General features: G+C 41.6%; 1 protein-coding gene across 1 annotated transcript in view; it reads right to left on the reverse strand.

Moving 5' to 3' along the window:
- The window catches only part of ADAMTS12 (ADAM metallopeptidase with thrombospondin type 1 motif 12), a 373,134-nt gene that overhangs the window by 219,869 nt on the left and 131,469 nt on the right, over nucleotides 1-21,796 (reverse strand). The window contains exon 3 of the mRNA XM_024247634.2: nucleotides 3,606-3,750. Coding sequence (XP_024103402.2) covers nucleotides 3,606-3,750 — 145 coding nt within the window. The remainder of the gene's footprint in view (nucleotides 1-3,605; nucleotides 3,751-21,796) is intronic.

The raw sequence follows: 21,796 nt of genomic DNA on the forward strand, positions 1-21,796 counted from the left end.
AAGAGCCTAGGAAAAACCTGGCACAAAGAAGAAACCTAATGGATATTTGTTGAATGAATGAATAAATTTTGAACACAAGCATGTATGCCAGGAGCCAGACCCTGTTTTTCTAGCCTAGAGTTCTAATGCACGAAATCCCAGACTCCGACCTTACCTGCCAGGACCCTTTTCTGCCATAGATGACCCAGTATCTGTTCTCATCTGATTGATCTGACCAATGTTAATTCTTCTTCCCCAGATTTCTGGAACAAAAGTTACCACAGAGACTTCCATCTAACACCACTAAAATCCCAGTGTAATCATGTTCTCACCAAAAAGCCTTAGAGAAAGGAGCTTGTCACCGTTGATAAAATGAGGTTTTGAAATTTCCCCTGGATTTAATTCAGGCAAGCTATATTTTCCCACTGTTTGCCACAGATTCTAGAAAGTCCATCTTAGAGGAAACAAGAATTTCAGCAGGGCTTACCAAACATAAGGCTTAGAAAAGCAAACAAAACTAGCATAACAACTTAAGAAAATGTAGTTAAAATTGAGCAAATCAAAAACAAAATAGCATCACATTAAAGGCCTGGAAAATAGAAATTAAGTCATATTGATAAGGGACATATTGTGACATTTGGGCACCTTTCTATGTGGGAAATAAAAATGAGTGAAAGGAAAGATTTTAGGAGAAATGAATTGATGTCCTTTCTCTCTTGCAGCACTAAGGTACTTTTAAATTATATCTTTCTTCAATATCTAGAGTGCTCCTCTTTGAACATTACAAAAGCAAAATGCTCTATATATGGTAAAGGTGATCTTTTTTTCATATAATCACAGTAATTCAGTCTGGCAACATCAATTGACCTAAGCATGAAATGTACTTTAATGTTGGTTAATGACACCACTACTGTCAGTTAATTCTGTTCTCTCCGCAGGGCAATATGGTATAAGAACACAGCAATGACCTGGTTCAGCAAGGCCAAGAACATTTCATTATACCAAGATTTAAAAATTTTAAACGTCATGTGTAGTTTAAGAATATTCACAAGCACATTGGCAATTCTTGAATCTCTAGCTACTGTTTAAACAGTAGCTATGAATTACACGTAGTGTCTGAGGAAGACAGATGATCACACACAGTTCATACTTCCTCAATATTTGGAAAAGGAATGTTTCTTTTTTCCTTCCATGAGTGACATACATATTAGACACCAGTATACTCTAGTTTCATCTTCTTGGCTATGAAATACTCTTTGTCAGTTCCTTTTTGATGACTTAACTGAATTCCTACTTTGCACTGAACCCTTTGTTACACACTGACCGGGGAGGGAATACCTATTCTAATAGGGCTTGTGAGAATTATTGATGAAGCAAGGTGTATATTCAGGGAAGACTTAAAAAGTAAACCGGAGGCCATATAAAGCTTCAGGTAGAATAGAACCGTGACTTGTGAGCTTGGCTATATTCTGACACCAATTACCTTGATGCTTTTGACAATTCTTTCCCTTCTCTGAGACACAACTACCTCTTTGGTGAAAGAAGGAAGGAAGCTACATAAGGCAACCTCAAAGGTTCTTCTAGTAGAGCTGTTCAATTCTGACACTCTGGGGTACTAAGCAGGTGTAAGAGAGTGTCTTTTTTGTGAATTTCTCTACCAGATACTCTCTCATACTTGTCTAGTACCTCAAGGTACAAAGGTAGAGAAATTCCACCTGGTGGAAATTCTACCTGGTGGAGAAATTCACAAGGCAAAGATTGTATGGCATTAATCAGAGAAGGTTCTTAGAAGTGGAAAGTCTTGAGATCGGCCTAGAAGCACAACATGAAATGGGATGACAAACGTAATTGTGGTGTTGCATATGCCCTAATAGGGGGCCATGATATTTGTAAACCCCACTCTTTTCCTATCCATCCCTTCTGTTTTCATGACTAAATATTTGCTATTCTCAATTCATTTGTAATTAACTCTGCCTCAATAGGGGAGTTATGAGAGAGAGGTGTTCAAGGTGGGTAGATGAGGAATAGTCTCACTCATTCCACAGGGCAAGGATGCCTACAGGAGCAAGTGTCCAGCCAAGTTCACTCACTGTCCTAGTAACTTTCTCCACTGTATTGATGTTCTAGTGATTTAAAAGGTATCAAATCACAGAGTGTTCCCCATCACTCAGAGTGTAATAGAAATTGGGCAATTATCCAGGTGACTGGATCAATGACAAACAAGAGAACTCTAGATATTCACATTAAGACTAACTTATCTATATTGACACCTTCATCACTCAAATCAGCTACATGATGTATTTCATCCCTTTTCTTGGTACTTGTTAGAGGATTTAGCCAGCAAGTTATCTAATTTAGAACAAAGCTGCAGTAGCTTACTGAAGTTAACAATTTAAAGCAGTTGTCTATTTTTGTGTACAGAAAACATTTTAGACTCGAAAGTTTCTTATTGCTTGCATGCTCTGCCAAGATGATAGAAGAAACTCCCAGGGAAGTTGCTATCTGGCATAGGGACTGGGTGAAGTCTGTAGAGAAGTCGCTTGTCCCCTTGTGCTTTCATTCTCCTATTTGCAAAGCTCCAGTTCTGAATCCCTCCTGCCCTTTTCAGGATCCACCTTCCCTCACTCCCTCATCATCTGTTTTTCCTTTGAGGTCCATGGTTTCTAAATCCTCAAGACACATAAATAATGTTAGGGATTCCTTTTGTTAACGGCCCCTCTGGCATTGTTTTTTTCTCTGAAGAAAGGAGACATTATATAATATTTAAGAAACTGTCCTGATTCCCAGTCCCGATAAACTAATGCATAGTTTATTATCTCCTACACACTAAGAAGAATGTGGGAGTTGCAAGGAAATGACTTAGATCAGTTTACTTCTTTTTTTTTTTCTTTTATTATTATTATTATTATTATTATTATACTTTAGATTTTATGGTACATGTGCGCAATGTGCAGGTAAGTTACATATGTATACTTCTGAAAACTACTTGAAATTATTTGGGACAAGGCCAAGAGGACCAATTCAGATCATTCTTGGGGCTTAAGGGCAGGGAACTCAGCTCAGCAAACTGCAGACACAACACTGTGTAGCCAAAAGAGGCTTTACTGAATTCATCATCTGACAATGTGTTGATAATTTTTTTCAGTTTTTCTTCACACATTATTATCGGCATCATCAAACATTTAAATCTGCCTTCCATATGCAAATGTGACGAGCTGTCTGGTAATATTCCATACTAATGTATTATAACACTGCTAATACTGAAAATCATTATGTCTTTATTTTAATTATTTTCCTCTAGACTATTCAGAAGAGTTTTTTTTTAAAAATTCATTATAAATGTCTTATGAGCGTTATCAATTAATGTGGCAAAGATGCTTTTATTTCCTTCTCATTAAGAATATGTAGAGACTCGAGTATCGACAAGTGAAAGGGTTTATACAAGCAACAAGAATGTACACTTTCTGGCAACAGAATACAGAAGAGATGTGAATGTCATGAAGATATTTTAAAAAAAGAATACAGAGGAGATAAGATACTTGAATAAGAATAGGTCATGTTTTAATAAAACAACCAAAAGAACAAAACAGATTCCTCAACCCAGGAGGACATGTGAGTCACAATACCCTTTAATCCACAGGTTGGCTCATCGGTTTCTGGAACTTTCTGCCTCCTGTAAACGATGTGTGGGTGGTACCCTCCCTCAACCAGTGGATGCTTCTTCACGGGTTCAATGAAAAACTCTCCATGTGGTAGTTGGAAAAATCCAGTCTGTAAATACATTCAATAAGAAAGTTTATTTTAACCAATTCTATATACATACAAAAAACAAAGTGAAAAATTATATAGCTTATGAGTATCTCTGAAACTCCTAAGACCAGTGTGTTCAGAGTCTGCTGTTTGATCTCACATAAGAGTTACATGCAAATAATTTAGTGAAATATCTTTATAGTCACCGTTATTAAATATTTGGGAGTCACAGATACCTTTGTGACATCATTGAAAAAAGTGCACATGTATACATGTGTCCAAAATGCAACCTACAATTCTTTAGATTCACGGATTCCTCTAAAACCCATTGCTGGATATCTATGGATCACAAATGAAGACCCAGTGCTTCCCAGTTGTTCTATTACGGAGTTGGGACCTATGTCCCACACTCCACTGACAACTTTTAGAACATTTACCGGCATGGGGGTAGCCCAGCCACATGTTCACACACCTGTGTGGCTGGAAGTGTTTAATGGCACTCTTCACTCAAGAAAGCAAAGAAATATAATGCAAAGTCCTTGATCTAAGACTGTTTCAGGGGCCTATGGCAGAAAGCCCTCTGTCAGTTTCTAGGGAAGGGGGAATATTCTCATTTCACAGATATGAAAATCAGTGATATGCTACAGAACACTGGCCAATGAGTAACTCCTTTTAGAGGTCAGGTCCAGAAGTGCTATAACCTACAACTCTCTTGTCCTTTTAGGAAAAGGTTTAGTGTCCATTTGAGGTGCTTAGAAAACTGCTTTGCCAATGATCTCCTAAGATGGGTTTAACTCTCAGGATCTCAAAGCTAAGTCTATGAAACAAAGGACCTGACCTAGACAGGCTGCTTGGGGCATCACATTAAAGTGATCAGGAACTCAGACTCGGGAATTAAACTGGGTTTAAATTAAACAACTCCATGCAATAGTGAGCAAGTGACTGGCTGAGTTTTTCTCCGCTGAAAAATAGGATAAATCAAGGGTTGCTATGAAGAGTAAATGAGTTAATGTATGCAAAGCTCTTAGAAGAGGGCCTGGCTCATAGTCTTACCTACCATTAGGCTCTTTCTGGATCTCTGATTCTATGTCATTTTATTGTAATAGGGTCTCCAGAGTCAACATAGCAGTTCAGTAAATGTTAAGGTTGCAAAACTAAACTTGGAAACATGGGGGGCTTAGGGAAACTGCAAAAGGCTTTCAAGGTTCAAGGTCCTTTCACTATTCATCAGTAACTCAAGGCTTCCTGCTCTGCAGATGCGTCTGAAGACAAGCTGAGGAGCCCCCACAGTCAGGAGGCAAGAGGGGCTCCAACAAGGAGGGATGCTGGTCTCCACCAGACAGCTCTAGACGTGGGAGTCTCTCCAAAATGTTTGCTTCATTGTAGCCAGTAATGTAACAAGATCTTAACACAAACCTCACAATCGGCTTCCTATTTTGATTGCTGACCTTAGAATGTCTTTAATAACAAGCACAATAGAAAAAATAGAGTACTTTACTGGGAGTAATAAGAATAGCTGTGTGACCTTGAATGGGTCATGCAAACTTTTTGAGGCACAAAGTCCTCTTCTGTAAAAGGGGGCAACGCCTACTACTGAGAGGTGACAGCGTGCTGGCAGTCCTCACAGCCCTCGCTTGCTCTCGGCACCTCCTGTGCCTGGGCTCCCACTTTGGTGGCACTTGAGGAGCCCTTCAGCCCGCCACCGCACTGTGGGAGCCCCTTTCTGGGCTGGCCAAGGCCAGAGCCGGCTCACTCAGCTTGCGGGGAGGTGTGGAGGGAGAGGCGCGGGCAGGAACCGGGGCTGCGCGTGGTGCTTGCGGGCCAGCGTGAGTTCTGGGTGGGAGTGGGCTCTGTGGACCCCGCACTCGGGGCGGCCGGCGGGCCCCACCGCCCGGGCAGTGAGGGGCTTAGCACCTGGGCCAGCAGCTGCTGTGCTCAATTTCTCGCTGGGCCTTAGCTGCCTTCCCGCAGGGCAGGGCTCGCTCGGGACCTGCAGCCCACCATGCCTGAGCCTCCCCTCCACCCCCATGGGCTCCTGTGGGGCCCGAGCCTCCCCAACAAGCACCACCCCCTGCTCCACAGCACCCAGTCCTATCGACCACCCATGGGCTGAGGAGTGCGGGCGTGGGGCGTGGGACTGGCAGGCAGCTCTACCTGCATCCCCAGCGCGGGATCCACTGGGTGAAGCCAGCTGGGCTCCTGAGTCTGGTGGGGACGTGGAGAACCTTTATATCTAGCTAAGGGATTGTAAATACACCAGTCGGCACTCTGTATCTAGCTCAAGGTTTGTAAATACACCAATCAGCACCCTGTGTCTAGCTCAGGGTTTGTGAATGCACCAATCGACACTCTGTATCTAGCTACTCTGGTGGGGACGTGGAGAACCTTTGTGTCTAGCTCAGGGATTGTAAATACACGAATCAGCACTCTGTATCTAGCTCAAGGTTTGTAAACACACCAATCAGCACCCTGTGTCTAGCTCAGGGTTTGCGAATGCACCAATCGACACTCTGTATCTGGCTACTCTGGTGGAGACTTGGAGAACCTTTGTGTCAACACTCTGTATCTAGCTAATCTAGTGGGGATGTGGACAACCTTTGTGTCTAGCTCAGGGATTGTAAATGCACCAGTCAGTGCCCTGTCAAAACAGACCACACGGCTCTACCAATCAGCAGGATGTGGGTGGGGCCAGATAAGAGAATAAAAGCAGGCTGCCCCAGCCAGCAGTGGCAACCCACTTGGGTCCCCTTCCACACTGTGGAAGCTTTGTTCTTTCGCTCTTTGCAATAAATCCTGCTGCTGCTCACTCTTTGGGTCCACATTGCCTTTATGAGCTGTAACACTCACCGCAAAGGTCTGCAGCTTCACTCCTGAAGCCAGTGAAACCACGAACCCACCGGGAGGAACGAACAACTCCAGACGCGCCGCCTTAAGAGCTGTAACACTCACCGCGAAGGTCTGCAGCTTCACTCCCGAGCCAGCGAGACCACGAACCCACCAGAAGGAAGAAACTCTGAATACATCCGAACATCAGAAAGAACAAACTCCAGACGCACCACCTTAAGAGCTGTAACACTCACTGCCAGGGTCCACGGCTTCATTCTTGAAGTCAGTGAGACCAAGAACCCACCAATTCTGGACACACTACCTCATAGGGCTGTTAGGGGAATCAAATGAGGTGAAGCTTGTAAAAGTGCCATGCAAACTGCTTTATAAATGCAGAGGGGTAATACTTTACCAACTCCAATAGCAGTTACATCTGACATAATTTGCTTCTATGCTGACATTGCTGAGAAAACATGACTTTTTTTTCAGTATCTGCCTCTGAGGACAATCTCTGGAACAGGAAGGAAGAATGGACAAGGCCCAAAGACAGTTGTCAAATAACTGCCATAAAATAGTAGGAAACAGACTCTGTACAGTACTGAGATTTGGTTCCATTTCTCCTCTGAGTCAGAGACGAGGCACAAGAGGAGAATGTGAGCTTGTTGTCAGAAAGCTCATTTATTCCATGGAAACAAAGCAGAAGTCCAGGAGTCCTCAAGGATGATTGGACCTAGGGGCCCTTAGTGTACCTGCTATCAGCCCAATACTGATATCCTTGAAGGAGAAAAACTACAAAAGACACCACCAAGATGAAGGAGTTATTGGTATTTCTTCAGCCCCAAATTTTGGACCCAAGTGGCACAGAGGAAACAGATGGGACTCCACTTGAGGACATAATAACCATTTTACGGGCAACATGAATGAGAAAGCCTGAGAACCAAACCAGCATCTTCCTAAAGGCTTACTCCATTTGCATTCCTCCACAAGGCGGTCTTGCCAGGGTGCACGCGGAAAATCACCCATTCAACCTCAATATTTCTCAGAAGCTACCTGGAAACCTGTGAGAGCTGCTGACTCATCCGTTAGAGGAGAAGCCAGAGCGCTGCTGACATGCAAGTAGGCTGCTGGTCCCAGGATCTCGTGTGTTTGTCACAGAGAAAGGAATAGGTAGGAGAGGGAATGAAGTGGCTGTAGGGAGAGTGAGGTGGTGAATTCCTCAGCTGAGCTCTGCACCTCTTCTCTCTCCCAACATATAAACACAGGGCTTTGTACATCTAGTACCCAGGTGGGCCCAGTTTATTGATCTCTTCTCATCTAACTGGAGCCAGGGTCATGCTAGAAAAAAATCACCCGTGGTTTGCTTTCCAAAGAAAGGGCTGGCCCCATACTTTCCTTCAAGCAAATTGCCCAAGAGAACGAAATAGTTTCCATTCCGGTCTTCTTTGCAACCTGCTCACTTCTCTTACATCTTTAAAGGAGAATGGAAATGGAATTGAGGAAAAAGTATCCAATTTAGTGAGGACTTGCACTGGGCATTCAGAAGAACCTGGGCAGGATGAGCCCTAGGCTAAAGCTCCAAGATAAACATGCCCCTTCACCTCCTGTGTCATCTGCTCTTCTCCCACCCAGTATCCAGGAGTCTCCGCATACTGCTAACTCTCTTTTGGAAATAAACTCACCTACTTGTTTTAACTAAGTTAAAAACATCTGGCTGGGCACGGTGGCTCATGTCTGTAATCCCAGCTCTTTGGGAGGCCAAGGTGGGTGGATCACCCAAGGTCAGGAGTTCGAGACCAGCCTGGCCAACATGGTGAGACAGCATGGTGAAACCCTGTCTCCACTAAAACTACAAAAATTAGCCAGGTGTGGTGGCATGCGCCTGTAATCTCAGCTACTTGGGAGGCTGAGGCAGGAGAATTGCTTAAGCCTGGGAGGCGGAGGTTGCAGTGAGCCAAGATTGCACCATTGCACTCCAGTCTGGGAGACAAGAGGGAAAAAAACTCCGTCTCAATAAATAAATAAATAAATATCTGTGACTGCTTCCTAAGTCTACTAAAAACTGTTTTAAATAAACTTCATTTTGAAGCATTATAAACATATGGAGAGATGTGCAAAATCCTAGTTGTAAATCCTCATAAATCTTTTATAAAAGGAATACCTAGATGCAGAAATAGAACATTACCAGCAGCTGAGAGACTCCCTGTTCCTTCTCCAGATCAATAACATCCCCCAAGGGTAACAATGATCCTGATTTCCAACACTGAAATGTTAGTTTTGAGCCTATTTTGAATTCTTTGGAGGAAAAATTATTTGATATACACACAAACACAAAAAGGTTACTAGTTCATTTCAAGAGTTAGGGGCTGACCAATAAAAAAGATTTTGTTAGAGTGGGTGAATTTCCCCTGGCTTATTAAATCAGACTCTTCATATTGCTTTAGGAGAAATACGGCAAGCCCAGATGGTGGGGATAAGACCAAAGGCTGAGATGCATTGGTGTGAGCCAGCTGGTATTTGACCTCCACTGCTCTTTGATGAGGAAGGATGGGGAAGGATTGTCGCACTCTTCAGAATAGTCCCATAGTGAGAAGAGTTGCCTGTAATCTCTCCTCTCTCCCCTCAACTTGCATCAACATATTAGTCATCTTGATGTATGTGATATTTTACTTCAATTAGTGACAGTGATCTGGGGTTAGTGGGAAGCTGATAGCATCTTATATGGAATTTGTGAATAGAATGTTCTACAGTCACAGAGACTAGAGACCTTGAAGAGTCACCCACCCCATGTTGTTGTGCCTTCTGGAGTATCACAGGTAGAGCCTGAAGGGTAAGAGCCAATAATAGTGTAAAAGACACATGAAGGCGCCCCCTGGACTTGTGCGATGGAACCGTGCTTCCGAAATCATCACCCTGCCTTGAAAATTCCTTTTACTTATTTGAAAATCGCAGATGTTACCAGATGAATTTGTTTATTCCTGAAGTGAAAAGACAACACAACACATTCTGAAATCAAGAACAGAAAAAAAATTGGGGATAAAGAGGTACCCAAGGTACCCAATTATAGTATATGAAGCACTGGAAAAGACGTCACCTGTTCCCCATCATATAGACAGGAAAAAGGATAAAATAGCACCTCAAAATTCCTCTTACAAAGTATCCATCTGTATCTATCATAGGGTCAGCCCTGTGCTGAGAGGGCTAAGAAAGGTACTGACCCTGCCCTCAAGGTTTATACACAATCAACCCAGGAAGACAAGGCTGATGTTCATTAACAAGTAGGGAAGGGAACAGCAAAGCCCGGGGTAATTTTATGCTGAAAAGGACTCAGTGTTCACACAACTTAAGGGGCAAACCCATGGCCTCTGGTGGCACTGGGCCTAGAGCCCAGACCTGAAGTCCTGTGTCACAGAGCCCTTCCCCACAGAACGCAGCCCTCACTGGAGCGGCAATTCCATGGGTGCTATGGATTCCAGCACTGTGTTTCGGAGGCCACTGAGAGTGGCTGCTTTTAGACAGTGAAGCCAAGATTGAACTTCTACAGACTCCAGAACACTTGGCACAGTCCTAAAGCCATGAGAGGCTCTCCAAATTATTATTTCTTATTGCTGGTTTGCAAGGGACAGTTTTTTTCTCATGTAATACACAGCCAAAATAATAAGTCAGCAGAAAGTATAAGTCAAGAGATTATAGAAGCCTCAGCATAAAGAGAGGTGGGAGTAGGATCACTGGGAAGATTTCACCCAGCACACCCTACCCTCTGCTGTGATGCCTAAGTGGTCTCCATGAAGCCAATGAAGACAGTGACCAGTGATGTCATCAATTCATGAAGATTTTGCATATGAGTCTGGGCAGCCCTGGTAACTCATGTGGTTTCAGGAAATATGGACTGAAGCCAGGAAGACATTGGTGTATCCGCCTGATAGTTACCATGTGCCAAGCAGGTATTAGGGATACAGCAACACAACAGAGCTGGTCTCGCTGCCCTAAAACAGCGCTGTCCAACAGAACTTCCTGTGGTGATGAAGACGTTCTCTATCTGCACTGTTCAATTTGGGAGCCGCTAACCCCATGCGGCTGTTTGAGCACTTGAGATCTAGCCAATGCAATAGAGAAGCTGAATTTTTAATTTTATTTAAATTTAATTAGCTTAAATTTAAGCAGCCACAGGCAGTTAGTGGCTCCAATATTGGACAACTTATTTGTAAAGATTGGCCAAGTAAGGAAAGAGAGAGATTCATAATCATAAGTATATTCACCTATAGTGATGAGAGCTGTCATCAGGGCCAATTTAAGCACTTGCCTTAAAAGAAAACGAACTGCCAAAATGTGACCTACTTCACTATAATGGTTTGGTTTTCATAAGCAAATACATCAGGAGCCAGATTGGGAACACGTGTGCACTGCACACAGGCTTCAGAGAATCAATAGAAACACCTGGATATAAAAAATGCAACATTCACCAAAATTAAAATGAATCATTGGGAATAAATGTTACAGGATAAGGGCTATGTGAGGGAGCTGCCACTGTCCTGAGGACAGAATGGAATGGGAACAGATGTTCATTCTAGCAGGAACCGGGGACGGGGACTGTGATCATGCAGAATTGGAAGCTGGATTCCACTTCTAGAGGGAGTTGTACCCTCAGAGCCCTGAAATATCAACCTACATGTCCCTCATCCCTCTCAGATGCTTTTTGAAGGAGCCTAATACAACCCTAACATACACAAGACCACATCCACTGGCTGGCAGCTCAAGAATCCAAGTGGTGGGAAAAAATAATCCCTTTGTTGGAAAATGGACAAAATGGGTTCTAAAAGAATATAGGATCAAAAACGTATGATATGGTTGAATAGAAACGGCATGAGCTGCGTGATCTTGGTCCCACTGCTTAACACATTGAGCCTCAGTTGTCTCACCTGTAAGATGGGGCAAAATCAGTTTTAACTTGCAGGGTTATGACTATCAGAGACACTATATGTAAAATGCCTAGCAGAGGTCTTGGCATATGGTAGGTGCTCAATAAATGCACAGTTGCTCATTTCATCAAAGCATCGTCTACTGCAAACACAGTATAAAGTGGTGCTTTAAAAGCAGGTACTCTAGAGTCCATCCGCTTGACTCATCTCTTTGTTGCAAGTAACTGAAGCCTAGGCCTCAGTTTCCTCATCTGATAAATATGAATACTGATAGTAACTTATTAACTCATTTAAGGATGTCTTGTGTATTAAATTAGTCAGTTTAAAGTGCTAGGATGAGTACCCATACATAGTAAGTGCCCGATAAGTGTATTGGGCTATTAGCTATTATGCTAATATGCTACTATGATATTAGCTACTATGATAGTCTAAGGAATGCCTGGGCCACAAGTTAAGAGTTTCTGTAGGAATGGACAGAGGCATTTTTTAAAAGCTATCCCCTGTCATACTGGTGAAACTCAAATAGGCAGAGAGGTGCTGCCCACCCAGACAGATGGGAGGAATGTCAGGGTGGCAGTGATCCTGAGCCATCGCTAGGTTACAAGAAGGGGCCACACTCTGACATTCAGCCTCTCGGCATAATGAACAAAAGCAGGACTCCTTCAGCAGAAGTATGAAGTGAGGTTGATGGCAGGCAGGCAATGCAGTAAGTTGTTCTCAGAAAAACAATGGCAGTGGGCTTGTCTGAGGGCTGGAGAGAGAGAACGTGGATTTGCAAAAGCGGGTAAAGGGCTCCCACAAAAGTAAAACTAAAATTTCCAGATGTCAGTGTCACTAAAATTCTGAGCAGGAGGAGGAAGGTGTGAACCGATGGAGAGGGTAGGCAGTATCTGATGGCAGAAAGGTAGAGAGAAGGAAGCAAGACAGAATTGCTCATTCGTAGTTGTCATGGGGGTTTGTCAGACTCAGGTGATAGAACCAGGAGGTGGGACACACTCCGACATGCCCAACTCACAGTCCAGATTCAGATACTGGTGGGATAAGAAGAAGGCACTATATATGTCAGTTCCAACTCTCTCCTCATGGCCACAGAAGTAACTTTCTCGCAACTGCAAAGTTTGTAGGTCTCACCAACAAGCAGGGAGGGGAGGAAAATTCTTCTCTAGGGAGAGGCCTGCCCTTAGTTAACACAAAACAGATCAGATGATATCCCACTAACTGAAGTAGAACCAGTGGTGACTGAGTCTAGAAAAATCTGAGCAGGGACAGAATTAATCAATTTCTCTTTTTTCCTTTTTGACAGAGTCTTAGAGCTGGAAGCCATGGCCGAGGCTTCTAATCAAGCCTCCAGCACATCCCAGGCATCTTCTTGGCTGAGAAACTGGTTCTTAGGGCATCTCTTGCGTAGAATCAAGCAAATTCCCAAACGGAGATTTCTTCAAAGGAATTAGAGCTGAAACCTTCAACAGACTTCATTTCCAAGTCTCTAAATCAACCATGGATGCCAGGTCCTGGCCTCCTGTATTTCCTATTGGAAGCAGATTCTATAGCATGGTCTGTTTTTCTCTAGCAAAAGAAGCCAGACTTCAGAGACAGGCTAAGTTCAGCACTCAATTCCAGCATTAACAAGCAGTGTAGCTTTGCACAAGTAATTTTGTTTCTCTGAGCCTTAGTTTCCTCATCTGTAAACTGACTACGACCAAATGGTTTTTGCTGACAAGAACTAAATAAGGTAATTCATGAAAATGACCCCAAACAGTACCAACTTTCAGTCAATCTGCGGTCTCTGTGGATGTCATATTGATGGACAGCATCTCAACTCTTCCGTGACTAAATCAGTCATTTCCTTATCGTGAAGTGTGGTTAATGTAGTTGTTTATTTCTGGAAATACTCAGTTTTTGGTTTTAGAATAAAACCCTCTCCTCACATAAGACTAGAAAAGTTGCCTTTTAGTTAATTATCTTTGTTTCCTACTTGATAGCACTTGGAACTGAGTGCATTCATTTCGTTTTAATTCCCAAGAGCTGCTCCCACAGATTCATAAACTATTGTTCCTACAGAAAGAAGAGTAAGTCATTGATAGACAGCCATTCAGTCCAATAAAGTGGATTTTTAGAAATAAAAAATGCAACCACCAAAGAGAATAAGGCATCAGGTGACCCACTAGTCCAGGGGTTCTCCAATTTTAATGTGCAAAAGAATCATATGGAGAGCTTGTTAAAAATGCATATGCCCAGGAGCCCTGCACAGAGATTCAGTAAATCTAGTGTGAGACCCAGGAATCTGCACTGTAGCAAGCATCCTGAGGTTTCTGTTATAGATAATCCATGTACCACCCTTTGGAAAGCACTGCATTCTTCCATCATGTGGTGCTTAATTGTTTTCACCTCCCACCCCCAACCCCCAACTGGCATAGCATTAAGGATATAGAGAAGTACTAGTAATGGCCCCAATTAACACTTAGTTAACCTTCATCATCAAAAGAAGTTCTAACTATGACAATTGTTGATTGCAGTTTGTAAAGACTATTCCCCTGAATTCAAGGTTCACAATGTCTATAATAGCTTGGCAGACTAGGATGATAAAAAGATGCCAAAAAAAAAAAAAAAAGATTTGAAAAACATTCCAGTAGGCAGATACTCTAGCTGAATAAATGTTTAGCATTTGAAATGTAAAATAAATATGAAATTATTTCATGTCAAGAAGAAAATGAGCATTCTGAAAGAAGCTGGCCTGACATACATGCTGAAGAACTCGACAGGGCTTCTTGAAAATTAGGAAAGGAATTTTCATTACATCTCAAACCATGCATTTCTGGATAAACCAACGAAATCAAGGAGCATCAACTAAGAGACACTGTAGCATCTAAAAAGCTCATCAGAACTTCTCTCTAACACTGTTCTCAGGGACAAGGGTGGGAGCCCCATAAATGACACCACCTGAAAATATGGTTCTTTGAACCTGAGCAAAAAGAGGAATGCCAGAGTTTTCTGGTCATTTTTTACTACTTATCTTGCACCCAATAATCTTCTATCAGAAAAGTTTTCTGCTTCTCATAATTTCGCTGTCTTTGCTGTGTGTGTGTGTGTGTGTGTGTGCTCACACATGCGCTTCTAAGCAGCAATCCACAAACCCACATTTGCCATGTCTCACCAAAAAATAAAATGTCCGACTAAAAGGAAGACGAAAAATTGCTAGCACATCGGTAGCCCAGGAAACATGTTATTAGGGAGAACAATGGGAGAGAACCTGCTTCCAGTAGTGAAAGCACTTTCCCCGTGGGAAGCAAAAAGCCATTATGGCAGATTTAGCCTTGATACAGCCCTGCTTTTTCATGATACTCCAGTAGCTCACCATTTTCAAACCAGAAACCATCCTTCACTGGAAGGACATAAAGCCTTTCCGAGACTGGGAAGAACATGGCCCTGGGCCTTCTTCTCCCACCCTGATGGGCAAGGATCCCTGATAAGGGAGTGCTCCCACCCTGGAAGGAGGGGCAGCCAGGCAAGGCTGTTGCTGTGGCCACACGGTGACCATCCTCCTTACTGTGAAGGCCTCACACACAGCATTCCAGGGATGTTTCACAATGATCTATGGCAGAGAGGAATGCCATCTCTGATGGCTTAGTGATGGACATAGGCTGACCAGGAGGAATTTGGTAGCGTTGATTTCACCAAGAGTCACAGCAGGGAAAGGGCAGCAAAATGAAGAGGAGATCGAGTGAAATGTTAGAGACATAAATGAGGACATTAATGAATATTTATATCTGCATCATGTCTCTAAAATAAAAAGACAGAGAAAGATTTGCCTTCCCACAAGGTCTTTCTTTACAGAATATGCCCACACCCGCTGTCTCCATTTTCTATGGCCCACTAATGTCATAAGTATAGCAGAATAAACTCATTTTAGTTATATGTAATACCCCACTACCCTGTAAGGAGAATAGGTCTGAGTAACTGTAGTATTTTTTGGCTGGGGGCAATAAAAATCTTCCTACTTAGTCTAATAGGCTTTCACATCCTTGAAGACAACATTAAAGTGGTGGTGGAGAGGAGCTGAGAAAGTCCAAAATAATCATGTTTAAGAAACAAGGGGGCTGGGCATGGCGGCTCACGCCTATAATCCCAGCACTTTGGGAGGCACAGGCGGGTGGATCACCTGAGGTCACGAGTTTGAGACCAGCCTGACCAATATGGTGAAACCCCATTTCTACTAAAAATACAAAATTAGTCAGGTGTCGTGGCATGCGCCTGTAGTCCCAGCTACTCAGGAGGCTGAGACAGGAGAATCGCTTGAACCCAGGAAACGGAGGTTGCAGTGAGCCAAGATCGTGCTACTGCACTCCAGCCTGGGTGACAGAGTGAGTGAGATGCCGTCTCAAAAAAATAATAAAAATAAAAAAATAAAAGAGGCTGGGCACAGTGGCTCACGCCTGTAATCCCAGCACTTTGAGATGCCGAGGCTGGTGGATCACGAGGTCAGGAGATCGAGACCATCCTGGCTAACACGGTGAAACCCTGTCTCTACTAAAAATACAAAAAATTAGCCAGGCGTGGTGGCGGGCGCCTGCAGTCCCAGCTACTCGGGAGGCTGAGGCAGGAGAATGACGTGAACCCAGGAGGCGGGGTTTGCAGTGAGCCGAGATCGTGCCACTGCACTCCAGCCTGGGCAGCAGAGTGAGACTCCACCTCAAAAAAAATAAAAATAAATAAATAAATAAAGGAAAGAAAGAAAGAAGAAAAAAGTTAGGAGGCCTGGAAATAACCCATGTATAGAGAAAGGGGTGACCTGGAGATGACAAGGCCAGAAGGGAAAAGATCCATGGAGGGAGATACAGCAGCTGGCGGCCAAAGTGAAAGATTTGCAGGAAGAAAATGGGGATTCTTCCCTGGAGCATGATAGGAAATGTACAACATAATCTCCTTTACCATTTTTACCTATGACATCTTCAGTAAACTATTCATTGTTCTCTGGTACTTCAGAGTGACTAGCAGTGCTGTGTTCTCCTTCCAGGATGGCACAGGGAGAAAAGAGAGGATGGGAGCTGAAGCAATACACACCAGGAACCTCTTTTTCTCTTTAAGTAGGAGGTACGATCATCTGCTTACGGCAAGTAGATGGACATTTGGGAAACTGCTCTGAGGAATGGGAGAAGGAGCTGACCTTTTATGCAGCCAGGTTGAAGGCTTACCTGAGATTGTGAAAAGCAAGTCAAGGGAAATGACAAAGAAGGCAAATGCAGAGGAAGTGGTGGTCAGAAAGGGGACTGTTTAAGTTTGAGCATTCAGAATTTGTAAAGCAAGCCTGGTGTGGTAGGCTGAATATAGTCCCCCAAAGCTGTCCACGTCCTAATCCCTGGAACCTGCCAATATCTTACCTTACTTAGCAGAAGGGAGTTTGCAGCTGTGATTACATTAAAAATCTTGAGACGGGGAAACTGTCCTGCACCATCAGGGTTGATCTATGTAATCAGAAGGGCCCTTATAAGAGGAAGGCAGGAGGATCTGCACAAGTAGGAGATGACGTGACAGGGGCAAGAGGCTGGAGTGATGTGATGAAGGAGCCAGGAGACAAGGTGACCTCTAGAAAATGAAAAAGGCAAGAAAACAGATTCTCCCCTGGACCCTCCAAAAGGAAGGTAACCATGGCAATATTTGATTTTTGACTTCTGACCCCCAGGATTGGAAGAGAATAAATGTGTGTTGTTTTATGTCACTTTGTGGTGATTTGTGAAAGCAGCCCTAGGAAACTAATACACCCTAGGGAGTGGTCATGGAAATGGATCACCAAAGTAGACCCATTTAGGGAAGTCCAGGAGGCCAAAGGTCCACGACATTAGGGCATTGGCCATGACCCACAGTATAAAGTACATTTCATGTCACAACCAGTTCACATGCAAACAAATGTTGTAGGAAACAATGCTTCCACCTTTTCCTATGTGGGAGGCATTCTGATATATTCCATTCTGTGTCACTCTATTTCATTTATTTTAAATTCTGGTTCCAGATTCAAAACTACTGATATGGAATGGAGAGCTTGGGCTTTAGAGTTAATGTGGATCTGAGTTCTTACACTGATTCTGTCTGACCTTGGTCAAATGGATTGATGGCTGAGTTTCAGACTTTTCATAGGAGAAACAGGGAATGCATACTTGATACAGCTGTTAAGAACAAAAGAAATATCATGAGGAAGCACCTACAGGGCTGTAGTGCCACACATAGCATTCATTAAGAAACAATATTGGCTTCTTGTATAAAACCAGATAATCCTAGCACTGCAAGACTCTGCAAGGGCTCTGTTTTCAGCTGATACTGGAACTGCCTCCTCAAACACACTCATCGACACATACAAATGCATTTCCAGCGAGGAGAGACTATTTCTCAAGTCATCTGCGATTGCTAACCTACTTTAATTATTAGAAATCTCTTCCCTTTATGGCATGATGAAAAATCTGAGTCCTTATAATTTCTGTTCATCATCTTAGTTCTGCCTTCTGGAACTATATCTGAATATGTCTAATATCTTTTATACATAATATATCCTTAGATTGGATGACATTTGTCATGTGCCACTAAGATTTCTCTTCTCACGTTAAATGCTTCCATTCCTTTCAACGATTTGACATTTCCCATTGTGCTAATTCTTCAGCAGTCTGGTCATTCTCCCTGAAACCTACTGTAGCTTGTCAATATTCCTCTTGAATTGACACCAGAACTGAACATTGAGAGTCCAGAACTCCAATGCCATCAGCTTTGGAAAAATAAAATAGTGGAAAAAGAATAACTTTTTTCCTTCACAAGAATTAAATTCTTCAGGGAAGAGATTAGTAAGGCAAAACTTGAGTCTAACTTACTTCTTTTGCTAGGACTTAACCAAAAGATCTACTTTCTCCATAGTAGATGGGGTGGGGTCTGGGAAATGAGCTTTAAAATTGGGAAAAATATATAGTGACAACATTGAAGACAGAATGGCTAAGTGCTTCCTAAAATTTGATTAATTTTTTTCTTAAACAAGGCCCAAATTGATCAGGCATCTTCATTAGAGTTCAACTCCCACCCCCACGCACCCCCGATTCTTACCATTCTCTCAGCATCCAAGATGCCTACAAACAGTTTAAAGCAGCGCTATTCTGCATATGAACATAACACACCAAAAACCAACCCACTACAAACAGTCCCAGTCTCTCTGCGAGCTAGGCAGGGAGCCCTGGGTGTTAAATTACAGGGGAAATGTCGATTTAAAGAGTATATGTGAATGATCTTTTTTCTTTTCCCAATGTTTTGTTTTACAAAATTTTTAAAGTGCAGAAAATTTAAAAATAGACACACATATGCCCACCCTTAGATTCAACAAGTATTTTGCCACCTTTGATTTCTAACATATATGCTCAACCATTTGAAGGTAACTTGCAGACATTATGGCAATTTAGCCCTAAATACTTCATCAGGCAAGTCTTAAGGAGCAGACATACTCCTGTATAATCACAGTTGTGTTATTTCACCTGAGAGAATTAGTAAATACGCCATAATTAAAATAACCTTATTTTCATTCCGTGTTTGAATTTCTCAAATTGTCCCCAAAACATCTGAGTTTTGCATTGGTTCTGTCTTTGTTTGTAATCCAAAATCTAATCAAGTTTAACATTTTGCATCTGGATACAATTTTTTTAAAAAATAATTTCATACTTACTTCAAAGCACATTAAAAAGCAGAATATTTCTTAAAAGTAAAATGTACCCTGCATTTTTCAGTAACCTTAACCCTGATCAAGGCAATGTTCTTGGAGATGAACTTGCTGGAAGCAAATGACAGCCTATTTGACACTTAAATCATGACCCCCAAATCGCTAATGAAGAGCATTCTTAAGCAGAGGCCAAAGGTATAACCAATAATCTCTGACCACAGAAAAAAAAAAGATAATGGCTCTTGCCTCTTTTATGCTTTTTTCTATAATTTCTAGATTTTTCATAAACAAAAAAAAGTTATTTAAAAATTTGCCAGTGGTTATCTGTATGTGACACACTTAATTTCATAAGATTAAAGTACAATACTTTGAATCTCTTTCAGATGATGTGATTAAGTGCTCACTGTCTTGAGTATCCTTGATTTAAATTTAGATATAACAGGAAACACCACTTTTTTTTAGCCATAGGTCATTACAATCAGGTACATCTTCAGTTGTTCTGCCTATACTTCTTAAGTCTGTAAGTCCTAAGTCTACATCTGAAGATATCTACAAAAGTCTTCCTGTACAGAAGATTTCCAAATAGTTTAATCTTCCCTCCAGGAGGTGGAACTTAACTGCCCTCTGTGTTTAGTGACTTGGTTTCAAAGAGTAGAGTATTAAAAGAGAAGGAAAAAAGTTACTTTACAATGAGGAAACATGGCAGGCACTACTTCAACCACGTGATCAAGGTTAGCATCAAGTCTTACTGATATATGTGCCCTTGATATGACATGACCAGAGTGGCATTTTATCTCTGCTGTGTTCTTCTCCAAAACCCATAACCCCAGTCTAACCATGAGAAAAACATTAGACAAATCTAATTTACATTCTACAAAAAATCTGACCAATACATCAAGCTAAGGAGACATGACAATTAATTGTAATGTGGTGGCCTGGATATTCCTAGAACAGAAAAAAATGCCTTTAGGGAAAACTAGTGAACCCTAAATAAAGTGTATAACTGAGTTACTAGTAATGTATCAATGTTGGTTCCTTAGTTTTGACAAATATAATTTAATATCATAAGATGTTAACAGTAGGGGAAACTGGATGTCAGGTACACAAAGGCTCTCTGTACTATCTTTACAGCTTTTCTGTGATTTTAAAAACAGTCTAAAATTTTAAAAGTGTACTTTAAAAAAAGGTACAAAGAACTCATTCTTTTTTAATGAGTATTAAAATTGACAGAGGGTTGATCCCAATCAAAGTTGGAAATGGAAATTTAAAATTATCCCATAGTAAAATTGTGCAATTACTCTATCAATCTGGCAGTGTCATCACATCGTGGTCAAACAGACACTGTGGGAAAGTGAGGACTGCATCTGCCTTTCAGAACAATATGCATTAAGAGCCTCAGAAATACATACTTTTCATCCCAACACTCCATCTGTAAAATCTCTGAAAGAACTGATCCAAAATAAGTAAGTCAGCTTATGCACAAAGATACATATCCACCACTGCATTATTGATAATGATGAATACTAGGAAACAAACTAATGACCAATAATAATTGCCTGGCAAACAAATTGCTCATCTACACAATGGGATGTCATGCAGCAAATAAAAAATGTGTTACATTTTTAACGACGTGGGAAAATGTTCATTATATAAACTTAAATGAAAGAAAACTGTACGTTCAACATGATTCCAACTTTGTAGAAATATATAGGAAATACAGGAAAGAAATACATATGTTTTAACATAATCACAGTCATTCCTGAATGGTTGGATAACGGTCCTTCTCTCTCCTATACTTTCAGTAAAAATTCTGAACTTGCCACATCAGATATATATTTCTTTTATACTAAAAATAAAGTTATTTTCAAAGCATTTGCTACTGCTTTTCTTTGTGTAATTAGATTACGATTAATTTTTATTTTCCTCTTTGTGTCTTTCTGTATTTATCCAATCTCTATATTAGCTGTGTTATTTTTTGTAGCCAGATAGAATGTATTACAATGTTTTATTATACTTTTCTAAATGCAATGGTTTCAATGGTAACATGTTTTAACTAAAAAGATTTTTTTTAAGGATACTAAGTAATATATACAAATAGCTTGGATGTTTTAGGGATATTTGTTCATTTGGGAAACATGATTTTAATTGAAGTTTTAAAAAATACATTCTGTTCCTAAGAGCCAGTCAAAAGTTTGTGCAATTACATTGCTAATTAGAGATCCCCAGGTAAAGCGGCTAAAGGCAGGGAAGAGGAGGGAGAGAAGATGATAGGGAGGAAGAAAGAAGGAAACTACACCAGAAAAAGAAGAGATGGGGAAAAAATAACAGAAGAAGTGGGAAAGGTGAGACAGGAAAAGATGGAACAAGAGCAAGGAAAATAAAGGGAAGAAATGAAGAACAAACATGTCTTTCAAATCTGTAAAGTAGGAAATTGGAAATTACATGAAATAAACTCACTAATAGGCAACAGTACAGGGTGGGAGATGATCATAATCAGTAGATAAACCAGCAGAGTTAGAACTGGCACATATTTTTTCTAAACATTTTTAAAGCTGTTAAAAAAAAAAATGCCCTGGGGAGGCAACCATTCAGGCCGAGGCTAGTTGATAAAGAACAGCCAACAGGACTGCTGTGCTGGGCA

This window comes from Pongo abelii, chromosome 4 (assembly GCF_028885655.2).
Source record: "Pongo abelii isolate AG06213 chromosome 4, NHGRI_mPonAbe1-v2.0_pri, whole genome shotgun sequence".
NCBI classification, from domain to species: Eukaryota; Metazoa; Chordata; class Mammalia; order Primates; family Hominidae; genus Pongo; species Pongo abelii.